Source organism: Chiloscyllium plagiosum, chromosome 13 (assembly GCF_004010195.1).
Source record: "Chiloscyllium plagiosum isolate BGI_BamShark_2017 chromosome 13, ASM401019v2, whole genome shotgun sequence".
Lineage (NCBI taxonomy): Eukaryota > Metazoa > Chordata > Chondrichthyes > Orectolobiformes > Hemiscylliidae > Chiloscyllium > Chiloscyllium plagiosum.
The window spans coordinates 35,023,358-35,040,017 of record NC_057722.1 but is presented as its reverse complement, the minus strand read 5'-3'; the positions used below and the strand labels follow the sequence as shown (position 1 = coordinate 35,040,017).

At 37.9% G+C, this 16,660-nt stretch overlaps 1 protein-coding gene across 2 annotated transcripts in view; it reads left to right on the top strand.

Annotated features, from left to right (window-relative positions):
* The window catches only part of lekr1 (leucine, glutamate and lysine rich 1), a 215,682-nt gene extending 211,400 nt beyond the window's left edge, over positions 1-4,282 (top strand). For both annotated transcript variants that reach the window (XM_043702179.1, XM_043702178.1), the window contains exon 12: positions 3,375-4,282. In XM_043702179.1, the coding sequence (XP_043558114.1) occupies positions 3,375-3,755 (381 nt within the window). In that variant the 3' untranslated portion in view covers positions 3,756-4,282. The remainder of the gene's footprint in view (positions 1-3,374) is intronic.
* Positions 4,283-16,660: the final 12,378 nt, after the last annotated feature.

Sequence of the window (16,660 nt, the reverse complement as noted above, 5' to 3'; positions counted from 1 at the left end):
GCTTCCCCAACAGCTCTGGCAAAACTGTCCACAAGGATATTGGTCCCCCTTGAGTTCATGTATAACCCACCCCTTTTGTATAGGTCATACCTCCTCCAGAATATAATCCAATGATCCACAAATTTAAAGTCTTGCCCCTTGCACCAATTCTTCAGCCACACATTTGTCTGCCATATCTTCCTATTCTTGCCCTCACTAACGTATGGTACAGGCAGCAACCCAGAGATTACTACTGTTGAGGTCCTTTTTAGCTTCCTTTCTAACTCCCTAAATTCACTTTTCACAACCTCATCCCTTTTCCTAGCTATGTCATTGGTACAGACGTCTGGATGCTTACCCTCCCCTTTAAGAATGCTGATTATTCTAACTATTTCATTGCAACAGTCAGCTGCATTCTCAATGGGCATGACCTTACTTGACTTTTTATCTACATAGGTTAACATCGGAAAAATACTAGCCTTAATGATATAGCCTTAATACGTCATTATACCTTGTCTTAGACCAATTCACAGACTGCGTCACCCCTTCAACACTCTAGAGTTCCGTGATACCTGTGACTTACATGTTTCTGCCAGCTCGATTTGCTTACAGAAGCTCAAATGTATCAGAAACATCTTTTTTAGGATGCATTTACAACTCTTAGCTTTCTTTCTTAGTGCTCACTCATTTTATGTCTACTTGGAGACTACCAACCTCTGTATGCCTCTCATTGCTTTCTGAACAGACTCACCGATTTCAGCTCTGATACTGACAGGCTGCCAGCCTTTGTGTGTGACACATTACTTTCTTAGCTCATAGGACCTTCAGTATTTCGTGAAAGGCTGCTAACCTTTGTAGCTTGCACTGCTTTTCAGCACACAGTGTCTTGAGTGCTTAGTTACAGGTTTTCAGGCTCTAATGGATGTATTGTTTTTTAGCTCAGAGGGAGAGGCAGATAACTTGTCTCCACAAGGAACACTGAGATTCAAGAGAGTGGATATGTTTGTGCAGCACTGTGCTTTATAAAGGTCATACCTGCAGTATGTGCCAGCAAATTACACAACACACTCTGTATATGCTTCAAGGATTAGTCAGGAACATTACTCCATGGAAGTGTCTTGGTCAGTTGGGGTTGTGCTGCCAAGTCAGTCCAGGTGAATGTGATACACAGAAAAGAAAGCAAGGTTGTAAACATCCAAGTGAGTGAGTGCTCAGAAAACAAGATAAGAGCCCTGAGATGAACCATGCTACAATTCATGAGATGGGTCTTGGTCCCTTTTTGCAGAGTCACCCAGCAGCCACTTACAAAGCCAGTATGGTGTGCTCCAAATGGCAGTATTGATGCGGTGAACTGTATTCTAAGTGACATGGAGATGTGCCATAATGATATGGTGCATGTCTCTGCTTACATCCATGAATGAGAGGGTGCAGGTGGTTGCTGCCTGTGGAGTATGTTCTGAAATGTAGGGATATACTAGCAAGTTGGAGGTCTGAAGAAGCATGTGGAAAAACAGAGTCACAGGTATTCTCTGTGGCTCATATCAGGAATTGTCACCACTGTGTGGGAGAAGAGCAAAGTATATAAAAGTGAAGTGCGAACAGGTAATAATGAGATGTAAATGCAATCAAATAGTTCTTTCTTTGTTCACTAGCGAGATTTTTATCTTACCATTCAAAGCTTTGGTAGAAAATCTGATCTTTTTCTCAATATTGAGAACATTTTTCTTATATTGCTATACTTTCCTAACTGACTCGTATTTACCCACATCATTCAAGGTCTGGGAAAGTTCTGCCCCCAAGCCTGAGATGATAACTCTGTTTTTCTTGAAGATGCTGCCAAATATACGTGCAAGTCTGATATTACTGGCATTATGGGTTCTGGCAGAGCACTGGATTTTATGTTGCCTGGCTGGTTAAGGAAAGTGGAATGCAAACTGAGGGGCATATTCACTTCTGCCCCCACCATCTCTGTACAACAGCTGCCCAATGAGAAGGAAGCCAAACTTAGTTGAATGGGTAGTTTGCTTCTCAATTACAAACCTTCCGTTGCTTCTGTACAACCTTGCAGCCATTGTCAGGCCATTTACTCATCTAAGTTTTTAGATGCCAGAATATAACCAACTCTTGTGAATTCGAATTAATAGAGAAGAAAGTCGTGATGAATTTGTATTACAGGTACAATCGCAAAGGAATGTGAATCAGGCCTTGGATGTGAATACATAACTTGTATTTTCTTTAATTGTTTGTTCAAATGGCATGGGTGTCATTTGCCAGACCAGCATTTCTTACTGAAATAACTGCACAGAGGCCGGTATCCCATCATCAAGTCACCCTTTATTTACATGCGCACAGTACATGGACTCTGACCAGCCAGCTCAGAGCCAGTCCCTAGACTAAGGAGATCTTCTGAATCTCCTGTTTAGATCTCTCAGCCAGAGGTCCCTGATTGGCCCAGGTTAACAACCCCAATCGAGGATCTCATAGTCAATGCGATCCACCTGGCCCTGGTTCCAACCACTGCACTTGTCATTCCTATTGCTCTGAAGAAGGTGGTAGTGAGTTACCTTCATGAATTGCTGCGGTCCTGTAATTCAGAGACCCATGCCAATTATGACATGGGTTCAAATCCCACTATGACAGCTAGTGGAATTTAAATTGAATTAATAAAATCTTGGATTGAACATTAGGGTCATTGTTAGTAGGAAACTATCATTGATTGTTCTAAATCACTAAAACCTGGTTCACCAATGTCCTTTGGGAAAGAAAGTGACTACCCTCTGAAATATTCTAGCAAACAATTTAGTTCATGGAAAATTAGAATGGGCAACAAATGCTGGCTTTACTGATGATAACCACGTTTCATGAAAAAAAAAGGAAAAATATTCTGGATGCACTTCCCAAAATAATCAGAATAACCTAATCTAGCATATTCAAAAGTATCAGGAATACTGGCTCTGGATGCCTACTCAAGAATGTTTGTGCCAATTTATTTATGTAAGTTGCTGAGTAGAAATTATATCCTACATCCTACAACATGGTGTTTATTCCATTGATTTCACCAGTTATGTAATTAACATAAGGTCCAGTTTATCATGTCATTGTTCCCCCTTAATTAACAACCATAGTATTATATAGTGCTCTCTGAGTGCTTTGTCATTTTCTTCTAAATATACCAATACATTTATAATTCAAAGTGTTTTAAGTATCATATTCAGCTGCAATGTAGCTAGTTCAATGACAGTAGTTGACAGATTTTCAATTCAGTATTTTGTTTTCTTGATTGTCTTTTGTAGGTTTTACAATATGCCTTTTTGCAGTTCAATTTATCTAGTTCAGTACAATTAATAAACATTTTCTCTAAATGAAAAGTAACTTCAACACATTCTCACTTGCAGAATACATTTCTTGAAGAAACAGTGCGAAGAGAATGTGAAGAACGCTATGAACTCACTGAGGCTCTTAGTCAGGCCCGAGAACAATTGATGGAACTAAAGAGACTCAGTAGAGAACATCCACATTCTCAATGTTCAATTAGCCAAGGAAGTCTGAATTCATCCTCTTCATCTGCAGGGAGCTATAAGATCCAAAGAAGCCTGTCTAACAGTAGCAGAACTAAACTCAGTGCCTTACATGGGCTACCAGTGAATGCCAATGTCTCAAACAATGCTGGAACCAATGCTTTACCAATCATACCAATGCTACAACCATCAAAAGGGAGAGCTTCATCTGTAAGTGAAATCAAACAGAGGATTGCAGCTGCTGTAAGAAGAAAGTAGTATACTCTCAAAAAACAGAAAATATTGCACTAAAATCAATCTGCTTGGACTGTGCATCTAATGTTGATGTATTTGCAAATAAAATTAGATTCTAACAATGCACTGAAATTGTGGACCATTGGGTTTTCTGCCAAGAATGATTACTTGTTGTGTAGCTTCACAAAACTGTAAAATCCCTTCAAATATAGCTAAATATGGCCCATTCCCAATGATGCTGGAAAAATAGAAAATGTTTTCTGACAACAAAAAAGTTCCTTCAGGTCCATTTACATCAGGGTTGCATGGAATGGACAGCACAGAAATTGTTCACACAACCCAACTGATCTATGCCAGTCCTTACGCTCCATAGGACCCTCCTCCCACACATCTTACTCCAAACCTATTGGTACGTATTTCCATTCTTTTATGTGATTAGCTACCTTCCCCTAAAATTCATCCATGTGTTCAACTGAATGACTTGTAGCATGTTCTATATTCTGATGACTCCTGTTTAGAGATTTCTCTTCAACTCCCTATTAAATTTATTAATGACTTATTAATAAATTATTAATATAAAGTATTAATATATTTGTACTTATGACCAGGAGTTTTGACTGTCCATGAGTTGGAATGAACTTCCTTATGCTTACCCTATCAAACCCGCTTAATCATCTTAAACAGAAACACACCTCTTATCTCTCTCTTTTCTAAAGTGCCCTAGCTTGTTCAATTTTTTCCATTAGATATAACTTTTCAACTATGATATTCTTATCACTCTTTCTTGCACTTTCTGTAGCATCTATTTGTTATTTCTATAACATAAATATCTGTACACATCTAAGTGATTTCTGATCAGGAGCCTGTACCAGTTTAACAGAATCTCTTTTCCTTTTCAAGTTCTATCTCTCATTAATGATTTGCTACATTTTGTAATTTCTGTGTCTGTATATCTTGATCTCTTTGCTACCCTAGCTTATTTAGACTTGTATTTTGCAAGGTGTATGTGGCCTCTTTAATCTATCTATCAAAATCCAGCATATCATACTTACTTGTATTGAAACTATTATAGGTAAACACACATTTTGCAACATTATTAGTATCTTATATTTTGTTGTAATTCTTAGTATATACGTCAACCTTATGCCCAAATTTGTGAGTTCTGTGATGCAGGAATGATGCCCTTAACTCTGAGCCTGAAAGTCCAGATTCAAGTCCTACCTGCTTCCGAGATGTATCATATATCAAAACAGATTGATTGAAATACTCCCATCCCCCTGACCTCCATTTGGCATTATTTGTAGAGTTTGAAATTGGCCTTTCAGTTCCTGGTGTAAATTGTGGACAGCAATGGCCCTAGCACTGATCCTAGTGGAATACCATTTCCCACTCTCTGTTAGTTGGATGAGCTACCCTTAATGCTACTCTCCATTTTTCTGTCTATCTTTTTTGTGTAACCTCCTATCATGTATCCGTAACTATTGCCATGAATTCATGTTACTGAAAGTTTTTGCCAATTTAAATGTATTACATCTGTTGCCTTCCCTTGTTTTGTCTTTCTGTTAATTGCTCTAATCACTAAACTGTAATCAAACATATCATTCCTTTTTTGTTTACTTTTGTTCTTTAGATTTATTAATTGAATCACCACTTTCTATTTTGAATCTTTTTATAACTTCTTTGCTCTTTTAATTTTTTTTCTAATCGCTTAATTTAGAAGTACCTGGATACTATAGACAATATAGGTCAAATTGTCTTTGCCAAATTGCAGCAGAAATAAATAAGTTGATCATTCAAAATATTTCTTCATAGTCATGAAAGTAGGATAGTTCCAACATTGTGAAGCTTTAGCAAAAATAGTTTATGATTGTTTGTATTGACAAATATTATGACGTTGAATTTGTTAAATGGATAGAGACAAAATTTTAAGCAGTTTTTCAATAAAATGGATATAAATGTAATCCTCTAGGTTTTATTTTGGTACAAGATGATCAACATTTTTCTCAAATTGCTGTATATTCGTCATTGATAATAATTGACCATAACAGTGATGGTCAATAAGTAATATGAAATATAAGAATTGCAATTTTTTCAAGTCTGTTTCCTGCATCCCAGTTTTGATGAGTGTAAGATGAAAACCTTTAACTTCTAGTCACTTCTAGCAATGTTTAAGTGCATTTTTGGACTACTAAAAGTGAAATACTGAAAATTTTATTTTGTTGTTAAGAATGTAAGAAATAGGAGCAGGAGTAGGCCATCTTTCCCATTGAGCCTGCTCCACTATTTAATAGGATTGTGCTGATCTTTTCATGGACTGAGCTCCACTTATCCACCGCTTACCATAATCCTTAAATCCTTTACTCTTCAAAAATCTATTTATCTTTGCCTTAAAAATACTCAACAAGGTAACCTCAACTGCTTCACTGGGCAGGGTGAAGAAGTTCCTCTTCAACTCAATTCTAAATCTGTATTCTATTATTTTGAGGCTATGCCCCCTAGTTCTAGTTTCACCCAATGTAGATTAAAAAATTCAACTCTTTAGTGCCTGGCTATTGGGTACTTCAATTTCCAGTTGGTTGAACAATGGCACTAGCAGCACATCAGAAACATCTGGTCTGAGCTCTGCTGATCATCATTTCATTGAGCAGATTAATGTACTTGCAACATTGATTTATGCCATTTTGAATGTCAGTGCTTCAGCTAACACTGTCACTTAAACAAGTGCAGATCAATTTCATTTCAGTAAAAATGGCCACCCATATATCTAAAGGGAGAATGAACTTCTTTCAAATAAGTTACTGATTAAATTCCACTAGCTCTTGCTGTAATGACTGAATCAGGCAGGTTCTAGATTCCTTTTAGGTCGCCACTATCTACAGGGGATGGTGTGACACATATTGAAGTTTTTATCCCAACTCCAAGGATTCTGCACCAACTATTTGTTCACAGACAGGTCCAATGATTTGGATTTCCCTTGGACTACAGCTTCACATGAAGAATGAACCAAGGCAACACAGAGCTGGACAAGTACCTGGATCAGGCATGACAGGAAGGACTCTCAGTAGGAGTCTGCATCCGTACAGAGATTTCAGAAAGCAATTCCCTTATCAAGCTTTAGTGAGGAACATGGTGGTCAGACATCACCACTTCAGTAAGTACATGCTTACTGAAGTCTCTGACCTGCTGCCTCTATAGCTGCAAATAGGGTGACAGCACAATTGCCAGTAGCTGTTATTGTTGCCTTGAACTGTTACATAGGTAAAAACAATGACTGCAGATGCTGGAAACCAGATTCTGGATTAGTGGTGCTGGAAAAGCACATCGATGTTTCGGGCATTCCTGATGAAGGGCTTTTGCCCGAAACGTCGACTTTACTGCTCCTCGGATGCTGTCTGAACTGCTGTGCTTTTCCAGCACCACTAATCCTTGAACTGTTACATATTGGACCCGCACCAGATCAGCTGCAGCAGGTGAAAATGCAACGTCTCCAATCCACAATAGGGATCCTAAGAAACCTTGAATATAATTGATTCTCTTTTGGTCGATGGATTAAGAACAACACTTTGAGGGATTGTAGGATTGCCAATGGTGCAAGGTGATAATGACTGCAATCACATCACTTTGAAGATAATGCATGTTGACTTCCCTTTGTACCATAACCAAAAGGACTTCTAAATATTATCTAATCAACCTGTTCAGTGATTTATTACACCCCTTCGGGGAAGGTGGAATTTGAATATCCTGGCTCTAAGGTAGCTACACTGCCACTGTGCCACAAACGCCAACCCAAGGGGGATTCCCTTCTGTCAGTATCCAGGCAACGCTCAACCATATGCAACAGACCACACAGGTCAGTTTTTCACATTCTGATAGCGGGGATAGAGGCATTATTTCTATGGCAGATCGCTGTGCCAGCTGCATTTGAGCTACCATGACAAACCAGATGATAGCTACTGAGAACCAAGGTCTGTCCTTCAACAATATAACAGCATCACCACCACGCGCACAAACCAGTGTGTATGTAAGAAAAGCCATACTGCGATATGAAATGCGATGAGCAGATCATTGGTATACTGAAACAATACCTCCATTGCTTGAAGTGCTCTGGAGCCTGCTACAATGCTTAGTAGAACACACGAGAGCACTTGCAGTTGTTTACTGCATTCTGCATAACCCCACCATTACAAAGCACAGCATTGTCACAAACTAAAAGGCAACAGTTGAGGAAGCACAAAAAGGGAGGGGTTCTTTTTCTGACTGGGCTGATCATTAACTCACCAAAATGCAACAAGAATAAATGTGTTCCAAATTCTCCATTCACCTATTGTACCTCATAGCTCTGTTACTGGCTATAACATCCGACCACAAAACTAAAATAGAAGTTAACACAAAATAAACATTCCAAATGGAATTTGTAAACCAAACCATGTGTTACAGCACAAGGCATAACCACCATGTGGTCAGGGAGCTGGAGATTAATGTCGAGCCCTTTAATTTGTAATAAATCAAGTTAAAACAGAGCAGCAGTCAAGTTTATTGTTTGAATAGATTCAAGGTTAGTTTATTATGAGCTATTACTGAAGGTTATTTAGGGATTGTGATAAAGATTTATAATATTCTATAATTTAGGAATTAAGATTCAAAAATAGAATAAATAGATTTTGGTTTTAATTCTGTGAAGGGGTTTTGATAATATATAATATCAGAAAGTAATTTGGAATGGCAAGCTAAAGATGGCTTTCTGGAGAAAGCATGTGGATTTAAGTTAAATGACTCAATCATCTACCTGGGGAATTAAATCACAAAGCGCCTAAATTAACAAAAGATGGAATTGAAAGATGTTTCACTTTATTTGAAAAGAGAGCTGGGGAGATGAAGTGGCTGCATGATACTGGAACTTTATGTTACAGAGTATCTTGACAGGTACAGCTGTAAATATATAAATCAAAGCATCAGGCAACAATCCACAGACTATGCAACTGTTAAAAGAACAATTTTCAATTTATGAGCTTGTTCCTAAAGCTAATCAATCAACATTTAAGACTACAGTATAAAAAAAGAAATCTAATTAGATTATTTTAGAATTGCAAGAGAGAAAGAAGTTATTGGAGCAATGTGTTTGATGCTACAGTTAGAGAAATATCTTGAGAATATGAAAGAAATCATGATTCCAGTAGAATTCTGAAGTAGTATACTTGGAATCCTAAAGATTTGGTCATGTAAGTGTCAAACATCAAAGATCCAAGAAGTAATTGCTCTGGCAAATACCTATAATATCTCACATAGATGGTGGGAAATTATCAGATGGGTATCGACTAAGTTATTGGAGGAATAGAAAATCTGAGCATGGAAAAGATATTAATTTTAGGAAACAAATAGAAGAACACCAAAATAATAAATGTGAAAGGTGCATTAACTAAAAGTGAAATTAAGAAGTAACGTGCATCTAACTGAAGACTGTACACACGATTGTATATACTACTGTTACAGTAGTTGCTGTTAGTTAATTGGGAGACGAATTGCAGTAATAGTTCCATTTAAGGATTCCTCAGAAAAGAATGTGTCAGGAAAGGAAATGGGTGTTAATATTGTTGCAGTGTTCCAGGTGGAATATGTTATGTCACAACTTACTAGGAAAGGAGAGATAGCTCAGGACAGTCAAGAAAATTCTTTCTCAATTCCTAATAAAGAGAATCAGACCATTAGAGATTCGAAATACTTTAGTTTAAAGGGAAAATTGTTTTTTTTAGGGTTTTTGTGTTTTTGGGACAGTCTTCCTTTTACAAACAACATATTTTGGAATTATAAGTAAAAAATGTCTACAGAATTTTGGTGTTCTCATCATTATCATAATGGTCCGAGTGAGAGGGATAAAAAAAAATTCCACTGTTGCATTTTGCCATTAGGGATGACCCTAATGAATGAATAGGATTGGACCTTTTAAACTGATAGACATCTGGTGAAAGGCTCCTAAAATTTATTGAAGAAAAATTTATAAATGAAAGCTCAGAGACTACACTTCTGACCAATGTATTCAAGAAACAAACTAATCAAAGCTTATGAACATGCCAAAAAGTATTTTAAAAGTGCTCGTAAACAATGAAAACTACAGAAGATAAAAAGACCAAAGTTTGAAATTTAGTTCCTGGAGACAAGGTATTGTTAACTGTCTGTGAGTGTAATCATTAAAAGTATTGGACTTCATCAAATTAAAAAGAAACTTAATGATGTGAATTATGTAGTGAGGACTCCAGACGGGAGGAAAAATCAGCATCTGTCATTTTAACATGGCAATATGATAGCAAGACAGACAAATCAGAAGTGTATTTAACAGCAATGCAAGAAATAGTGAGTGAAACAGAAATTTCAGAATGACTTGAGAATGAATCAGAAATTGAAAATTCAAAAGTTGACCCTTCACTAATCAGATTACATAATATGAGGGTATTCAGTAGATGGAATATTATTGCTAGCTCTCAGAAAATATTGAAGTGACTTACAAAATCTAATACAGACTCACAAATCCATGTGTGCTAAATAGGCCAGGAGAAACATCTTCGGCGATATGTGATGTTAATGCAGCTGATGCATCACTCAAAAAAACAACATTGTTACAAACTCAAACCAGGGATATTAGTCCAAGTGAGGGAAGAGATTAAGTTATGCTAGGCAATGGCTTTAATGATCTGAGTCACCATAGCTGGGAATCACCTTATCATAATGTTGCTAAAAGCAGATGATATTGATTATCATAAAGTCAATAGTGTCATGCCCAGAACTGTGGGTGGCACAATGGCACAGTGGTTAGCACTACTACCTCAAAGCCCAAAGGAACTGGGTTTAATTCCAGCCTTGGGTGGTTGTGTGGAGTTTGTATGTTCTCCCCATTGTATGGGTTTCTGCTAGATGCTCTGGTTTCCTACCACAGTCCAAAGATGTGCAGGTTAGATGGATTGGCCATGCTAAATTGCCCTGTAGTGACCAGGGGTGTGAAGTTGGTGGGCTAGCCATGGTAAATAATAGGGGACTGGGTCTTGGTGGAATACTCTTCAGTGGTAGGTGCAGACTGATAATAAGATATATAGATAGAGGAGCAGAATTAGGCCAAATAGTCTCTTTCCACACTGTCGGGATTCTAAGAGCTTTCTGCAAAGTCAGTGCTTCAGGTGTTGAAACATCTATAATTCCGCCATATGCTTTTGGGGAGGGCTTTTCAGCAATTTCTTAAAATTCCACTGATATGTTTTTTGGATGCTATTATTGGAATGAGGAAGTATGGTATAATTGCTGGTGGAGGTTTCCCCACCACCTGACATTTATAGCATGTCTGGCTAAATGTAACCACTCGAAATTGACTATTTGGAATAAAAATGTTTTAAATTTTTTAGACTGCACTGCCCAAATGCTTAAACAATATGCCATTGGAATTTTGTGAGCCAGCGTCACTTTCTTTTACAATATTCAGATGAAATATCACTGGATGGACTGTTGCCTACTTCTCAATGGCTGATGTTGAGGTTTACAAAGTTAAAAATCACACAACACCAGGTTATAGTCCAACAGGTTTAATTGGAAACACACTAGCCTTCAGAGCGTCGCTCCTTCATCAGGTGGTTGACAATCACCTGATGAAGGAGCGTCGCTCCGAAAGCTAGTGTGCTTCCAATTAAACCTGTTGGACTATAACCTGGTGTTGTGTGATTTTTAACTTTGTACACCCCAGTCCAACACCAACTCCTTCAAACCATCTCTACTTGGTAGATCTCTAGGTGATCTCTATGAATAATAACTTTATGAATAATAACTTGTCTCTTAAATAATAAATTGGGTATTGATTTTGGTTTGAGTTCTGAGTGGGCTTTTTAATATAACTCTCAATTCAGCATCCTTTTGTACCATTTCAATTAAAGAATATGGGCTAAACATGTCTGTCTCATTTTCTTCGCCTTTGTTTTATCTATCCAATTTTTAAAACATTTGGTCAAATTCCTGAATATTAAAGAGATCCCCTTTTTATTGGCTCCTTCTCTGTGGGGCTCTTATCATAGTGTTATCAAATGTTCTTTCTGTATCATCTCGGTTTCTTCTAATTCCCGTCGTTGTTCTAACACCCTCAGTAAGCACATTTTTTTGAACAAGCCATTCCTCAAGATAAAATTAATTTCTTCCACTAGGATTTATTGCAATACCCTGACTACAAATGTACACACATAAGCATTTTCCCGCATGTAATTGTCTGTGTGAGATATCATGGTAATGTGTTAGAAGTGTTGCTTCTTAAATGTTTGATGCTTATCTAATTACGTTTTAAGGTTCACTGGAGTATAATTTCAAAGTTCTTCCATAATCATGATTTCCCCTCATATTCGCAATTTTTTCCTCTAATTTCAGCAATGAAACCCAGTGAATCTTTAACATTTATTTTTCGCTTGAATTTTATCAAATGTTTGATTCGATTTCTTTCTTGTTATCCTAAATTTGAATGGATAAACTTCACAGACAGTCTCATGAGCATTAAATATTGCTTTCATAGTATACAAATTGTTCTTTTGATAAATTGATGCACATTTTCTAGGTATGCATGTCAAAACACACTGTTAACATTAAAGTCCAAACATCTTTTGGCCACTTCTTTCTCCAGCTATCTTCTCAAATGAAGTAAAATGTCATTCAACTCAATCATCTATAAACTTAATTACTAACCATAGATTACTAGCTAAATTGAATCAGAATCATTCTCTAAGCTGCTGCATCTTCTTCCTCCAATTATTCAAAGTTTTTCTCTCTCCAAGTTATGTTGTCTAAATTCTCTGTTTGCTTGAAGTTCAAAATTTTAGGGGTTGAAGAGTTGAAATTCACTATTCAGTTGAAGGCACAGATACAGTGGAGGCTACTTGGAGTGGAAATTGTAATCTACCAAGAGCAGCAAAACATCACATGGAGATATCACTCAAGAGGTTTCTACATAATTTTGATGATTTTTATCATTATCCTAGAGCTTCTTCTATAAATGAATGATATCATGATCCAACTTGTTGCCTATGCTTGATTCAGTACATCTTGTTTACTGAATTTACTTTGTAATGTAAATACATTTCTGTTGGGAAATAGTTATATTTTGTGAATTAAAACATTTGATTAAATGTGAACATCTTGCTCTATTCAGATTTATTCAGTTCTAAATTGCAAACAACTAAGTCATTTTTTGCACTCTTATCCAAAAACAATAGGACTGTGTTGAGGATCCAAAATTGTTGAACTCAGTTTTGAGCTCAGAAGGTTGTAAGCTGTTAAATTGAAAGATGAGATGCTGTCCCTTTAGATTCCCTGGAGCTTCAGTGATATAAGCCAAGGATAGTGTGTCAGAATAGGAATGAGGTAGACAACTACAATGGTAATTGACTGGTAGCTCAGGAACATGCTTGTGACCTGACTTCAGCAAATCAATCACCCAATCTACACTTGGTCTCTCGAATGTAGAGGAGACTGCATTGGGAGCAGCATATACAGGACACTAAATTAGAAGAAATACATGTAAATCACTACTTCACATGGAAGGAATGTTTGTGAGGAAGGAGGGAGGGAAGAGTGAATTAGCAGATGTAGCAATGAATGGGTGGCATGATGGCTCAGTGGTTAGCACTATTGCCTCACATGCCAGGGACCTGGATTCAAGTCCACTTTCAGGTGGTATGGCATTTGCATGTTCTCCCCCTGTCTGTGTGGATTTCCTCCCACAGTCTAAAGATGTGCAGTTCAGGTGGATTAACCATGCTAACTTGCCCATTGTATCCAGGGATGCATGCGGTTAGGGTAGAGTTAGGTCTGGGTAGAACGCTCTTCAGAGGGTCACTGTATACTCAATAGGCTGAATGGCCTGCTTCCATACTGTAGGGACTCTATGAATGTGCCTGCATGGGAAGGTGCTACTTGATGGGCATAGTGGCTGTTATTGAAGAGTGAACTAGGAAATGGTGCAGGGAATAGTTCCTCTGGATTCTGAAAATAAGACAGGAGTGGAAGATGTATTTGGTGGCATCATCACACTGAAGTGTGCTGAATATGGAAGGTTTGGGGTGTAAAATAAGGACAAGGGAAACCTACTTGCTGTGGGAAGATGGGAGGGAACGAGGGTGGATTGTGAAATGAAATGGACACTCTCAAGGACATTGTCAACTCTAGTCAAAGGGAGATTCTTTCGTTTAAGTGAAAGATATTGAAAACAATATTGTAGAAGGTGGCATTGGCAGAGCACATGGAACTGAAGAATGGAAGAAATCTTACAAGAGGATCAGTGAGGGGGCTGTGGATTGTAAGAAGGAATGTGATGCACAGTTGTTAGACTTTGCACAACTAAGTATTTGTGGCCCAGAAGCAATTGAGCTATGAGTAGAAATGCAAACCTGCATAGATAGAGCAATATTTATTTTTGACAGAGGTGACAGTAGTCTTTATTCCATTCACTGTGCCCCCCCAACACTACCCCTGAACCACCCCCCCATCGCCAAACGTTCAAGTGTAAGGCAATACTTTCAAGCAGTACTTACTCAGCAGTAGCCTACTCACTGATATTCAAACTTGATTCTGACCTCAGCTCCTCATCTCATTGCAGCCTTGGTTCCAAACAGGAGCAAGACAACAGAATTTCAGAAGTGAGATAAGAGCAACTGCCTTTGACGTCAAAGCAGCATTTGACAGATGGTGGCATCAAGAAGCTTTAGCAGAATCAAAGTCAATGTAAATCAGAAGTTACTCTCCACTGGTTGAAGTTTTACAAAGGTGGATGATTGTAGTTATCGAAGGCCAATCATCTCAACCCTAGGACCGTGCTTCAGCTTCACTAAACATAAGATCAGAAGTGGGATTATTCACTGATCCAGCAAGATCTGGACAACTGCACTCCCAATGACTCCCAACCAAGGAAAACTGGTCAAGAATGCAGAATTCCCAGGCAGCTTGTATTTGCTCCCACACCACCATACAAGGGAAATATAGCCTTAGGTTTGTAATGAAATGAAAAATGCATCTTTCTGGAGTGATGGAGTCATCCAGCACAGAAATAAACCCTTCAGTCAAACTCATCCACACCAACCATGTTCCCAAACTAAACTAGTCCCACCTACCTGTGATTGGCTCATATCCCTCCAAACCTTTCCTATTCATTTACTTGATCAAATGTCTTTTAAATGTAGTAACTGTACCTGCATCCACCACTTCCTCTGGCAGTTCATTTCACACACGAACCACTCTCTATGTAAAGACATTGCTCCTCGTCCTTTTTAAACTTTTCTCCTCGCACCTTAAAAATATGCCCACTAGTTTTGAACTTTGCCATCCTAGGGAAAAGATCATTGCTATTCACTTTCCTTATGTCCCTCATGATTAAATATATATCTCCGTAAGGTCACCACCCCTCAACCTCCATTGCTGCAGCTAAAAAAATCCCAGCCTTTCCATCCTATTTTACTATTCAAACCCAACATTCCCACTAACATCCTTGTATATCTCTTCTGAGCTCTCTCCAGTTTAATAATATCCTTCCTTAGCAGGGTGACTAGAACTGCACACTGTAGTCCAGAAGAGGCCTCCTTTACAACCTTAACATGATGTTCCAACTCCTATACTCAAAGGTCTGAGCAATGAAAGCAAGTGTGTTAGACACCTTCATAACCACCCCTATCAATGATGTAAATTTCAAAGAATTATGTACCTGAACCCCTAGGCCTCTCTGTTCTACAACATTACACAGGGTCCAACTGTTAATTGCATAAGTCCTGCCCTTGTTTGTTTTACCAAAATGCAATACTTTGCAGTTTTCCCAATTAAACTCCAACTGCTACTCCACAGCGTATTGGCCCAATTGATAAAGAGCCCTTTGTAATCTTAGATAACCTTCTTCACTGTCCATTACACCACCAATTTTGGTGTCATCCACAAACTTACTAACTATGCTTCTTATTCCCATCCAAATCATCTACATTAATGAAAAACAAAAGTGGATACAGTTACCAATTCCTGTGGAACACCACTGGTCACAGGCCTCCAGACTGAAAAACAACCATCTGCAACCATCTCCTGTCTCCTACCATCAAGCCAATTTTGTATCCAATTGGCACGCTCACCCTGAATCCCATGTAATCTAACTTTACTAATTAGTCTCAAGGAGACCTTTATCAAAGGCTTTACTAAAGTCTATATAAACAGCATTTACTGCTATGCTCTCATTAATCTTTTTGGTTCCTTCTTCAAAAAAACTCAATTAAACTTGTGAAACATGATTTCCCTTGCACAAAACACATGCTGACTATATTTGATCAGTTCTTGCCTCTTCAAATTCATGTAAATCCTTTCTTTCAGAATCACCTCCAACAACATATCCACCACCAATGTCAGACACAAAGGTCTATAGTTCCCAGGCTTCTCCTTACAGATTTTCTTAAATAAAGGCACAACATTAGTCCTCTGGCACCTCACCCATGAGTATAGATGATAAAAATGTTTCTGCTGGGGCCCTGCAATTTCCTCCATAACTTCCCACAATGTCCTGGGATACACTTAATCAGGTCCTGGAGATTTATCCACCTTTATGATTTCTAAGACCTCCAGCACTTTTTCTGTAATTTGACATACATGAATTAATATATTTAGGTTAATGTTCAATGCTGCTTACATACTTATTGAGGAATATGGGAAATGTTCCCACATTAGAGAACAAAACACACATTTAGTACTTTGCTATCTCATTAATATTTATTAATGATTTTGTTCAGGCGACAATTGTATAGCTATTAAATTCACAGGTAAAATTAATAATTTTCAGAATAAGAATAAGAAATACGTTATAACTAAATTTGGAAAGACAGAAGTGAGGTCAGAATTTGCAGCAGTCTTTCAGTCTGGATAATTATACAGTACATGTGCACAGAATT